This window comes from Glossina fuscipes, unplaced genomic scaffold (assembly GCF_014805625.2).
Source record: "Glossina fuscipes isolate IAEA_lab_2018 unplaced genomic scaffold, Yale_Gfus_2 28, whole genome shotgun sequence".
In the NCBI taxonomy this organism is placed as follows: domain Eukaryota; kingdom Metazoa; phylum Arthropoda; class Insecta; order Diptera; family Glossinidae; genus Glossina; species Glossina fuscipes.
The window spans coordinates 8,723,120-8,736,835 of record NW_023998423.1 but is presented as its reverse complement, the minus strand read 5'-3'; the positions used below and the strand labels follow the sequence as shown (position 1 = coordinate 8,736,835).

The window sequence follows — 13,716 nt, the reverse complement described above, 5'->3', positions numbered from 1 at the left end:
AATTATTATGAAAATAGTTTGGATGTTTATCAAAACGAAATGCAAAACGAAGAGGGGAGGTAAGTAAGAAAAGAAAAGTTCTTTTACTTTCATTTTTATATATATATTAAGTTTTTTAAGTATTAAATGGTTTTACATACAATTTGGCACGTTAATAAATTATTTGAACTATTTTCAAAGATAAATTTTTGTTCTCTTCCTTTTTTTTTTTTTTTTTAACAGTGAGCACTTGTTCCTTACGTTTTAATTATTTATTTTTTTGTAATATTTAAAAAAAATTTTTTTTTTAAATTATTATTTCATTTCATTCATTATATCATTATGTTTTGAATTTTAATGGTCAATTTGAACGACGAACTTAAATCAAAAAAAAAAAAAAAAATCAAATTTCAATTCGTTGTTCATATTTAAAAAATCATTTTTAAGGCGAAATTTAATCCGAGTAAATGGATCGAATCATAGGAAGACTGAAGAAATAAGAAAACTTGAAAATTTCATAAAAACTTTGTGATTGAAATAACTATTGACAATTTGGAACCATTACGTCATATGCAAAAACATTATAATTTACGTTTTGTCTATGCGAGAAATTGTCACTTAAAGATACAAAGCTTATTTTGTCCCCCCCCTCATGAAGTGATCACATTAAATCGGTAAAGGAACGTTCCAGTGCATTTCTGAAGCTTCACATACTACTTATAGGAAAGAGTGAAATTTCAGGCCGAACTAAGAATGCCATTTGCATGAATTAATTCACTTCATTCAATGTGAACCGAGTCAGTTTCAATGTTTTCAAATGGAAATCGTAAATGTGAAAGAAATGCCTCTCCATTGTTTCAAGTGCAATGATTGTTAAGTGTGCTAGTCGTTTAAACATAGCTAAGGATTTTGGATCAAATGCGCAATTGATTGATTTTTAATTTATAAGATGGTGCTTCTACCTCTCCTGGAAGAAAGCAGGGCAACATTCAGCTGCTTCAGCAAATCTCAAATGAAATTAACTGCAATCGTGTAAAATTGAATATACTTTTTAGGAACTTATTTCAATCCGATATAAAATTAATTGATGCCAAATTGTTAAAGAATTATAGTATTTGTTTTTTTTTTTTTTTTTTTGTAAATTCCTTGCAATTCAATTAGGAAATAAAGGCTTGTTTAATTCACGGAAGGACCCACTAGCTCAAACGGTTTTGTTGAAATTGTCGAGGTATACGTATTTAGAAAAACTTAGAAGAGATTACACCAAATGTATTAATGGTATGTCTTGATATGTAAAGTACATGATTATGTGTTCAAAATTATAGTAAATGAAAGATTCAAAATTGTCAATAGCCTTATCTGTAAATAGTGCCTTCTTTGGGTCTTCCCTTATAAAAAGCTTTCATAGTGATTGCTTCTATCATGTAAATGAAAGAAAAAATTTTTCGGATAGATTATATACATAAAAAGATTAGGTAGTTACATTATATATCTTAAGAAAATTTTGGAAGCATAACTTTTTCCTTTCGTTTGCGATATCTTTTTTTGAATTTATTATCTAACTTTAAAAAAATAAATGTAACGTCTCTCGTTTTATGGCGTAGATATGATTTTCGATTCCTCCCGTTTTAGCAGAAAAAAATTTACATAAAAATCTCGTAATGTTACGTAAAACCACGACTAGGTGATTGCACGGGTGATGGTGGCGGTGGAAGGGGTGAAAAATACGTTGAAGACCGAGAACTAGGCGATGGCGGGCACGACGATTCCGGCAGTATTCGAACGTCACTGTGATAATGTGATCGGGGTGTAGGCGGTGGAGGGTAGGGCTCGCTATCGTAAGCGTACTGTAAACAAGAGTTAGCGTTCGCCGATGACGATGACAATTTGGTAGCTCCGTTACTATTATTACTATTAGATTTGCTAGTATAATTTGAGTCGGATTCGTCGCATATGTCTGTCGAACAGGGCGTAGGTGGTGGCGGTTGATTTATGATTTTGTAATGACGGTACGGTCGTCTGGAGCGAGTTGCCGGCGATGGCGGTGGATTGATAGGATACGCTACCATGCTTGAACCATTAGTAGTAGAACTAGAAGCTCCGGTTATATGATTTCGATCATAAGAACTCATACTTGCCCGCGAGTTCAAGGTAGACATTCGTACTGCATCTGCTACCGAAGCTATTTTTGACACCCTTTGAGACTTGCTGAGCGTTGAAGGAGATAAGGGATCCGAGGCTTGGTCATCTTTTGGTTCGTTACGATTTTTGCCAATACGTGTGCGACAGAATTGCAACAAATACACAATAGAAAATATAGTAATCATAGTGGCTACAATCAAAATCATAAAAGCTTTTTTATCAGAGGACGGAGCCATACGTCTTGTAATGGCTTGCGAACAAATTTCAGCTGACTCGTCGGCACCATCGGCACAGTGATCCCAACCATCGCATAGCAGAGCCGCCGATATGCAAAGCTAGGTTTTACAACCGTTAGTAAGAGAAAATTAATTAGCTACACTTAACTTACCTTATTAATGGGACACTGAAATTCCCCTGGTCGTTTGCAGCAATCTGCCTCATCGTGACCGTTGGCGCAATTAGTAGTACCGTCACAGACTAATGTTTTATCAATGCATTCACCCGACTGGCAACTAAATTGATCGGGTCGACATGAAGGACAACCAACCTCATCGGATTTATCTGGGCAATCATTTTGTCCATCGCAACGCCACGAAGCAGGTATACAATCTTTATTCATATCATTATTTGCACCGTTTCCGCTCATCGGCGCCGCACATGTGAAGTGATCCGGTCCACAAGCCGGCAAAGCTCCACAATTTAGTTCATCTTCGAGAAGCATCAAATTTTTGGGACAGGAACATATTTCTCGAGTTCTACCTTCGGCTGTAGCTATGCAAATGTGCGAGCATTTTGTCCGACTGTGTAAGCAGGTGTGGTTACGAAAAAGTTTTGATTCGGGCGTCCAAACAGCTACAATATCGGTTATTTGTGGCATGCGCTGCATTTCTGGTTTACGACTTTCGCCTATCATTGTAATGCGTTCTACGCCTGTCTTATCGTCCAACCAATAAACAAAACCTTGCAAGGCGGCTATAGACATGACTTGCGAGATATGCGAAGATACCAAGATTTTTCTAAAAAGGGAGATTAATTTTTCAAATCCTTCATGTCCAAAAAAATTCTTTTGGCAATGCTTACTTGTTTTTGCCATTTATATCCATAGAATCGATCCGCTTGCCATGAGCGTAATAAATCATATCACTTTGTTGGTCCACAGCCAAGGCGGTGACACCTTCTAACTTGAAAGCCAATACAACACGTTCGGCTCCATCGACACGAGCTCGCACAATTGCTTGCTGGCTACCAACATCAGTCCAAAAAAGTAAACGCTTCATCGAGTGAACGGCTATATTGCGCGGTTTTTCGGAATCTCCACTGTCAATAACGCCGACGGAATCACCGTTAAAACTAAAACCATAAATAAGTTTTCATTACACTATATAAATGGTGCTCAACTTCTACCTACCTTGTAATGTTAATGCTGTTCGAATGAGAGCAGGTCCAAAACAACAGACGTCCTATAACATCTATAGCTATGTCAAAAGGTTGTGAGCCAGAACCAACGAGAACTAAAGGCCTGGTGCCATTTATCAAGGACCGTTTAATGCTATGGCTTCGACCTTCCACCTAAACAGAAATATTCAATATTCTTTTTAAAGGAGAGCATTTTCTGTTTGTATTATTTGCTCACACATACCCAATAAACAAAATGTGTTATGGGATCATATTCCACCGCTCTTATATTTTTTCCCATTACCGGTAGTGGGACATTGGGACAGTCAGTGGTGTTGGGCAGCAGACGTCCAAAACTGTTCCGTTGACTGAATATAATGTAATTCTTCGGCGGTATACATGATACGTTATCTTTAGCTAATATAAAGTGAGTGGGACAAGCACAAATCATTCCTCTTCTATTTGGCAGAGCCAGACACAGGTGGGAGCATCCCCCGTTGTTCACTTTACAAGGATTCGAACCTGCTTGCCTTTGATTATAATAGACTAACAACGAGCTAATATAAGTCATTCCACTATGCACCAGGCTTCTGTTCTGCCCACTTAGTTTATGCACTCTTTCAATGTCTCCGGTATTCCAGTCACTCCAGTAAACGTAGTCTTGATACAACGACACTGCGTAGGGTTCATCAACATCGGTGCTCACTAAAACCTGACGTTTCTTACCGTCCCAATCAGCTGATTCGATCTTAGTAGGACGGGATTGTGTAGCCCAATATAATCGTCTGGTTTCGGGATCCAAGGTCAAACCAGTGGCATGATTAGCTTGAGAGATGATTGTTTGTAATTCAGAACCATCCATTGCGGCTCGTCTTATAGAGTCGGACGGGGACTCTGTCCAGTACATATAACCCTTTCGCGGCTCTAGAACTAAAGAGCGGGGCTCTTCAACGCCCTTCCATATTAAGACTCTACGACTGCTCCCATCAAATCTGGCAACTTCTATTCGACGCGCTTCAGAATCAGTCCAATAAATATTGTGCCCGAGCCAGTCTACTGCTATACCTTCAGGTCTAATAATACCGGCGTCTACAATACGCTGCACGTAGGAACCATTAAGAAAGGCTCGAAATATACACTTCGATTTTTGATCGGTCCAATAAAGTCTTTTATCGGTTACATCTACGTCTAATGCATGAGCATACCGCACATCTTTAAATGGTATCTTTTCATCGTTATGGTTGCCTTCATTGTTTTCGATTGAAATGCGGCCAATATACTCTTGCTTTGAAAAAAGAAGATAGGCATCAGGTATAACACACGTTTTCTTATCGTTAGCTAACTCGTATTCGATGGAGCAACGACATACGTAATCACTAGGACGATTTAAACACAGATGAGAACAGCCACCATTACGTATGGCACAAGCGTTGGTGCCTTTCACTTCTCGCAAACGTGTTACCTTCAAGCCCATCAAATCGGGATACTGGTCGACAACCACCGTGCGATTACTGCCAGTTATCTTGTGAGCGCGATCTATTGAGCGTCTTTGCCAATCGGTCCAATAGAGATAATCGTCAAGCAGACTTAAGCCGAAAAGGTGTTTTAGGTTATCACTTATTACGACTCTGCGATCAGATCCGTCCATATTAGCAGCTTCAATTTTATCAGTTTTCCCATCACACCAATAAATAGTTTTAGCTTCTATATCTAGAGCAATACCGTTGGGCCACAAAAGATCTTCCGATACTAGCACAACACGCTCCGATCCGTCTAAAGATGCGCGCTCCACTTTCGGTTTTTTTTCATTCCAGTCGCTCCAAAACATCCAACCTAATGTTGGAGCTAAAGCAATAGCTCTAGGTTCTTCTAGATGTTCATAAATCAACACCTTGCGGGCTGAGCCATCGAGACGACTTACTTCTATACGATCTGTATCTGTGTCAGTCCAGTATAAATTTCGAGCTAACCAATCAACGGCCAAGCCATCGGCGTGTTTGACTTCAGAGGTAACAAAATCCGTCAGGCCTGTACCATCAGGATGTGCTTTTTTAATTGCAAACGCTTCCACGTCAGACCAATAGATGTATTCCTCTACGGGGTCATAATCAATGGCAATGGCGTATCTAACTCTTCCCATTGGTAGTGGAAATATGGTAAAATCAGGTGAATCTAATGATATCTTACTAATTTCTCCTTTTTGCACAATAAATAACATCTCCTGGGAACCGTTTGCACAAGTATTAGACGAAATCAGTTTAACTCCTGTAGGACATGCACAGCTGTATCCTTGGCTGTTTGTAGCTAGGAGGCACAAATGGGAACAATTGCCATTGTTGTGAGCACAGGGATTGTCTTCATAAGGCTGCAAGGAAGGATCCCACGTTCTTACCGAGTTTGGAGCCTCCGGTGTATCTATGAGTTCTTTCATTTCCCTCGTTTTTAAATCGAAAGCATTTAATGAGCCTTGTGACCAATCCGTCCAATATAGACGACTCTCAAAGTACGTTACACTGTAAGGATATTTAAGATTTTTCACTACCGCGCGGCGATTGCTACCATCTAACTTCATCACATCGATAAATCTCAAATGACCATCAGTCCAATAAATTAATTCATTTTTCAAATCCACAGTTAGACCATTCGGCCAAAAAACGTCGTCCTTGACTAAAGTTATGCGTGTTGAAGGATCACCGTCCATACTTGCACGCTCTATTTTTGGGTATTCACCCCAATCGGTCCAAATTAAAAATCGTTTGGATGGCACTAAAGCAATGGCTCTAGGCTGATCCAAATCTGTCCAAAAGAGAACTTTCTTGTATTTACCGTTCAGCGTAGCCACTTCTATGCGATTTTTCTCGCCATCAGTCCAATAGATTTTGTCCGTAAACCAATCTATCACTAAACCCTCGGGCTTATCTAAGCCCGATGATATCACAGTTTGTTTGGGCGCCTTCAAAATCGGCCCCGTCGTATTGACGTTAACGCATTCTATAATTTCACGACCACAATCTGTCCAGCATACCAAATTTTTGGCATAATAGAAATCAATGGCCATGGTTTCGGTGAGATCTTTAACGAGCACCTCAATTTGAGGGCCTCCGGTTGGTTTTGTAATGTTCGCCACCTGTATGTCATGATATGTGGTAAATAATAGCGTGGCAGGCGTATTAATGAAGGAAGAAGACGATGTACTATAGGTTAGGGCAGCATGCACTGTAAAGAAAATAATAATAAAGGAAACATGAAGTGAACATTATTGTGGCTCTAGACACTTTAGAAAATTTAACAAAAAAAAAGAAAAAAAGAAAACAAGCAATAAGAAGATTTGTCTTACGGCGAACGGTCGCGACAAGTGCAATTCTTCGATTAACGTGGATAAGCCGTTAGGATTACTTTAAGACAGATGTTTTAAAAAAATGATATGAAACAAGTAAAAATTTATGGTCGGGCAAGGCCGATCTTTAAATAGCCTACACTGCTTCGCCAATACGGCGATTCGTTCACTTTCGTAATAATACCCTGAAAATTATACATTGTTTCCAAACAAAGTCATACGTTTCATGGACGTGAGACGGTGAGCAAAATGTCCACTGACGTGGTCTATGTTTAGTAAAGCTAGTCTACTTATTAAATACTTTTCATCAGAGCAATTACAAGTTAGACTTTGTCGCCTTGTAGGAGCTTACATTGGATGAGAAAACCTAACTACGATGGGATCGGGAAAATAGGTCTATGTGATCCAAATTTTCTACTGCTAATTTTTATGCTAAATCGTTATAATTTTCATTACAGAAGGTTGAAATTAAAGTTTTTGCCTAAGTGCTTTCTCTTCATGAGAATCTTTATATAGAAGGGGGTCAAACAAATAGATCCAAAGTTTGATCCAAATAATTTTTGTGTCAAATTATAAATTATTCTGGAGAAATTTTTTATCACAAAATATTAAAAATTAGAGTTTTTTGGAACACGAAGGTTTACTTTCCATGACATCGCTGGGGTCCAAAAAATAGATCTGCATGATCCAAAGTTGATAAAGTTAAGTTTTATATCAAGTTGCACTCTTCTATTATATACGTGCGCGCATACTTAATATACACTGTACCACAAGCTGTGCAGGATATAAAATTTGAATTTTATCTATTCGTTTCTAGATTTTACAAGCCACCAGCTACCAAGCACCAAGCTACAATAGCAAATGTTATGTAGTCTATAATTTATGTGTTGAACATCACGAAAATTGTGACAATAGTAGCATTAGATGGTGACATTAATTATAAAAATGTCGTATAACATTCAAATTCATTCAATTCATATCCCTTACATAGATTTTCGTTCGAGCTGAAATGGAAAGATAAATCCAATTTATATATGTGCAGTGCAGGCACAAGTATAGTTTCATAGCTCTATACACACGTGAGTACACTTATTTCTATACCCATCCTAACAATGTTAAGGGAAGGAACCCTTTCAAAGGAATATTGATAGAAACATTTTGTACAAATGTAGAAAATGTGCATTACAACTATTGAGAGATGCCAACATGGGCTTGTTGTCAGGACATCTCACGGCATACAATTAGCATTTAGCATTCTTTGAGGAATCAAGTTGTTAAGATCTATAATGAGATAGAACATACTTTGACAATTTTTACTAGATTTTTATATCTTAAATCAGTTGTGGTAGAAGCAGATATATATATAGTTTGTGCAAATGCGTACAGTACGCAAAAGAAGCACTTGAGATAGATTCACCCTTTATTACGTAGGTCGATTCAGAGTCACTTTCTGATAGATTGATTCAGAATGACTTTACAATTTCATCTAGGCTTCTCCGCGAGTCCGGCCGTCTTTATTATTATGTTCAAGCTACAGATTGGAATTTTTGAGATATTTTAGTAGAATTTGATACGCTGATGCGTATTGGCCAAAAGACGAACGCACTTGAAAGTAGTTCATATCGCAAATTTTTTGCGACAACTTCTCATATACCGCCCTGTTGGGAAAGTGATTATACGAATAAATGTGAGGCGGTGTAGGATATTGAATCGTTGGCCGTGACCTAATATAGCGTCTCTCCTTGTTTTTATTAACACACGCATTCGGTCACGCAAAATGACGATCCTAACAATAAATTAAAATTCAGGTAAGGGAAATAATGATTATTTTCTAAAAAAATTTCCTGAATCGCGAAAAGATTGAGGACAAAATTAGAATCGAATTCGGCTTTTTGACGACTACTTGAATGTAACAATTGCACTCCTTGCGCTCTTTCTGTGATTAGTTTATGATGCGTTCATGAGTTTTAGAGGTTTTTGTTATACGGACGCCGAAGTAGCTAAAGCGAACTTTTGAATTTTTCCGTTAACGCGATTCCTGTTTGTCCAGATATTGGAATAAGTAAGACAATCATATTTCACTCAAATTCGATTCGGCCAAATATTTACACCGATATTCTTTATCTAATTTAATTTATCAGATTTAATAGGTGCTTGCATGATCAGAGACACGAATGATTAAAATCGATGACTTTGACCTTTCTCTACATAAAATAAAAGTTTCTCTGTTCGTATCATTAAATTATTCAGCGTACACTGGCGCTTATCACGGAACGCTCAATATTACATTTTCGACGTTCATTGTTTTTGTTATTTAATTTAGATAAATCTGCTGCCGTAGCTTACCAAACACTTTTAGAAGCTTGTGCTGATCCTGCTCCATCATATCCCAATTATTGGTTTTGGTTTCAATGCTTTAAAAATGGGGATTTTGATGTCAACGGCAGAGAAGGGCTTGGAAGAACAAAAAAGTTCGAAGGCAATGAATTGCAAGACTTATTGGACGAGAACACACTACAAACTCTCAAAGGACTTTCGAATAAATAACCAGTTGATGAATCAACTGTTTCTAGACATTGACATGCGATGGAAAAGATCCAAGACAAGGGAAAATGACTACCATAGGAATTGGCTGAAAATACCTTTTCGACCCATTTCGACATCGCGGCTTCGTTGGTTGCCAAGAAAAAGAAGAAGATTTTTCTGGGACGAAAACTTGCTGCATTACGGCAATGTCAAGGACAAAAAGACATGGCTTAGGGCAGGAGAGTCATTGACATCAACACCGAAGCGGAATGTTCATGGCCGTGAAGGTTCGGTGTGTAGATGGTGTGATCGACCAGCAAGTCGTAGCGTATTACGAGCTGCTGGAACCGAATGTAATTGTTAGTGCAGATGTCTACCGCCGTCAATCGAACAAAATGAACGATGTATAGTTGCAAAAAAATTCTGCTATAGTTGTCAACAAAGACAAAATCATCGTTTTGCGTGGCAATGCTCGACCACATGTTACAAAAGTTGTCAAGCATAAACAGTTACAGCTCGAATGGGAAATTCTGTTGTACCTAGCGCCTTCCGATTACCACTTGTTCAGATCGATGCGGCATGACCGGCACGCGGTTTCGAAATGGTGAAGAAAAGCAAAAATGGATCGAAGCCAAACCAATATCGTTCTTTCGACACGGTATCGCGATGTTGCCAGAAAGATGGGAAAAACTTGCAAAAAAGTGGCGGAAAATTTTTTGATTAATAATTGACGGTACTACACCAACTGTTGCTTGCAACTGCTTTCTCAAGTGATAAAATGATCAAAATGGTTATTCTACAATATCGGACGGGCACGGGTGCATTAATAGAGTATATGTGGAAATTTTTACCGGTGCATTTGTTGTCGGTTAAGGATAATACGCATAAATACACTTTTTACTTTCAAAAGCATAAATGTTCTCAACTTCTGTTATGCTTGGCCTATTTCTAAAACCACCAAAACCCACAAGAACTTCTGCTTAACGAGAAGTCCCATTATTTTTTCGACCGGGAGAACATTTACGACTTTAGAACGATAAGTTCGGATTCATTCACAATTTGTTACTATGATATATTATAGTTTCCATAAAATTTGTGAAGCTTTCTTCATCAACCGGGACATGCTACATCCTCTTCCTGCTTCCCTGAATATTTAAGAGCGACTAAGGAAATTGACTTAAACAAATACATCTCTTGAAGTCCTCAGCAAGGAGCCTTAATTTGTATAGTGACACTTTGTTGACTTCCTGGTTAAAGGATCTTTCCCACGTAAATGGAGTGTAAATTTAAAATGTGGAACGATAATGGATACCCAGTCAACAGCAGCTACGACAACAACAACAACAATAACAGCAACAACAACAGCTACATGAAATGAATAAGCGAAGAACGTATAAATGTCGACTATTTCGCAATTCTCTCGACAAAAAAAAAAGGGAAAAAGAGGAGGAACGTGCTCACCCGAGATGTTACGGCATGACATAATATGTTCAGGTGTTCGCTCGGTTGTGGTGTTGGTGGTGGCAGTTAAGCCCAGGTCACGTCACATGGAATATGTAAGTTGTGTTTGGTTAATGTGTTATGCCAGAGCATAAAAATCATTAACAATAGTTTGCTAAATTACAAAAAAAAAAAAAAAAAAAACAAAAACAAAAAAAAAAAAAAAATGCAACGACAACAGGCTACGAGTCCAACAGTTACAAGCAAATACTTAAAAATGTTGCAGTTACTGCTACCATGAGTACTACTGTTGGTCTAATTATTGCACAAATGAATACGCGTAGCAAGAAAATAAACATGAACCGTAGGAAAAAAAAAAAAAAATGCATGCTAAGAATGAGCAAAAAATCAACTCATAGGAGAATATCCTGCTACCAACAACAATGCTATATGCTACATAATATGCGATATATAGCTAGGCTTCAGGTCGCAATAAGTGGTGTGTGAGGAAGCAGTATAAGAATTGCTGGCGGTAGCCTAGAACAGAGTTATATAACGTGAATGCGTAGCAAATAGCATTAAAGAAAATGAAATTATATTAAATATGCAGAATTGTTGAATTTGCCTACAGTTCGGTCGCTTTTTACGCCATTTTTACTATCAAGGGAATTTTTCTACGTAACAAATAATTCGCGAAAATGAAAAGAAACCATTTCTCTGCAGTAATAGCTGTTTAATGATAAAAAAAAAACAAGTCTAAAACCAAAGGTAAGCTTTAAAAGACGCAATTAACGCTACCGTGGCACTTATCTGCGAATATATTCTATGGCCATACGAAACACGATATATACTGTCCGTCCTGGTAAGCAAGTTCGATGAAATCGGGATTAAAAAATTTCATATAAAAATCGGTATATAGAGGGCCAGAATCAATCATCGTTCACACCTTTATAACACCTTTTATCTGTTGGGTGTAAAGCTTTCATATAAAGATATATATATTCTCATTAGCTATTCCAGGTTAAGCATACATGAAATATATATATATATATCCCCGTTGCGTTCATTTCATGTCATCTATAAAAAGTTTCACATGAAAAGAACTGCTTAAAAAAAAAAAAAATGCGTTGTTTCAATTATTGCGTAAAAGAAGGGACACCTGTATATTGCGGGAAAGGAGGTCGTGTCATTTTATATTGGACTGCCTTTCAAGGATTCTTAGTTATGCTTGTGCGGTAATTATTGCTTTAAATTAATTCATTAAAGCACAACATCTGCAAGAATGTTACTTGTATGTGCTGCTGTTATTATATCGAGAGATGGAGATAACGAGCTACAACAAAATTATACCACTTAACAATTGCAAGAGTATAAAGTGTGTTCGTGTTCGTGTTCGTGTTCAATCGCTGAAAGTATAATTTTAACATTGCGAATTGTTAGTTCATTGGTCAGTTGAATGTAAGTAATTCAAAAAAAATAAATAAATGAAAAGGTTCTTATCAGACTTAACAAGATTGAATCAACTACTTTTATACCCATCGACGACGGATGAGGTATGTATTCTTTTTCTTCAAACCGTTTGCAACGCTCAGAAGGAAGCTTAAGAGACCTTACAAAGTATACATATATATATATTGTTTATCAATATCAAATTATGAATCAATTTAAGCATGTCCGTCCATACCGCCTATGTAAACATTCTTCTATCCGCAAAAATGAAGTTATCGACTTTAAATTTGGGAAAGCATGCATGCCTGTATTGAAAATGAGCCACGTCGGTCGAAGGGCACGCCTATTGCACTAGACAAACTGAGAACTCCTCCGCTTTCGAAAAGGAATAAAAAAATTGGTTTTTCGCTCATTACACATAAATCGCAGCAGATAAATCTACAAAAAATTTGAATGTATGTTCCGTAAGCGAGGCTGTGGAACCAGTGCAAAAACGGGAAAAACTAACCAAGCCTACCCAGTTAATATTCCAATACCCAAATATGTAAAAAAATGTAATTCTTTTTCAATGCCTTGAAAGGCGTAGGCGAAAACCTCATAATGTGCATAAATTCTTGGCCAGTCTTAAATTCGGAATGTACCCAATCTTTGTCCGTCCATTTGACCGCCTGTGTCTGTGGTAAGCATTCTTCCGTTCGCAAAAATGCAAAATATTGTCGACATTTGTAAAATTGACCCACACCATGAAAACTGTGACCACCTTCACTTCCAGTATTCTTTCCTTGTTACTCATATGCATATTCACCATAAAAATTTGCACTTTTCTTCTGAAAATAAAATTAATCAGCTGCATCCCCGCCCAATCTTAGAGAATATGAAAATTTAGTTATTTTCCCCTTTCTTTAGGATCACGGTGATGGGTATACAAGATTCGGTAATGAACGAGTATAATTTTCTTACTTGTTATTACTTCATTTTTCATTCTGTCATTAATTGAACTATAATCAATGAAAATGGTACATGTCCACTTTTTTTCCACGTAAAATATTTAATGTATGTAGACATAAAACAATCCTTCGAACTTAACTGATTTCAAAGAAAAGCCCTAAAAATAGACTTATAACGTTTTCATTTACAATGATTGAAGAGTAACTGGGAAGATTTCATGAAATAGTTTCTCCAAAAAACACAAGAATGCTGTGCTGAGATTCCGCGAGCATGTACAGTCTTTGCCATCTGTAAAATTCTAATACGAACTGCCGAAGTTTGACTGCACGTACTCCCTACGAATATTGATATAAAAATTTTGGTACATGCTTACTTAATTTGTAGAAGTGTGGAAAGAATTCTTGCAACTGATAACAAAAACACCCTACAAACCGAATTTAGGAAATTTTTTGACCCCAAAAGAGCGTATATTTAATTCTTTGCAGGTTTACCTCTTGCTG

The 13,716-nt window shown here is 37.3% G+C and overlaps 1 protein-coding gene across 2 annotated transcripts in view; it reads right to left on the bottom strand.

Annotated features, from left to right (window-relative positions):
* Positions 1 to 1,004: 1,004 nt before the first annotated feature.
* LOC119636798 (low-density lipoprotein receptor-related protein 6) overlaps positions 1,005 to 13,716 on the bottom strand; it is a 98,424-nt gene continuing 85,712 nt past the window's right edge. For both annotated transcript variants that reach the window (XM_038032417.1, XM_038032416.1), the window contains exons 3-7: positions 3,761 to 6,732; positions 3,530 to 3,690; positions 3,202 to 3,471; positions 2,510 to 3,137; positions 1,005 to 2,456 (exon numbers count right to left, since the gene is read on the bottom strand). In XM_038032417.1, the coding sequence (XP_037888345.1) occupies positions 1,644 to 2,456; positions 2,510 to 3,137; positions 3,202 to 3,471; positions 3,530 to 3,690; positions 3,761 to 6,732 (4,844 nt within the window). In that variant the 3' untranslated portion in view covers positions 1,005 to 1,643. The remainder of the gene's footprint in view (positions 2,457 to 2,509; positions 3,138 to 3,201; positions 3,472 to 3,529; positions 3,691 to 3,760; positions 6,733 to 13,716) is intronic.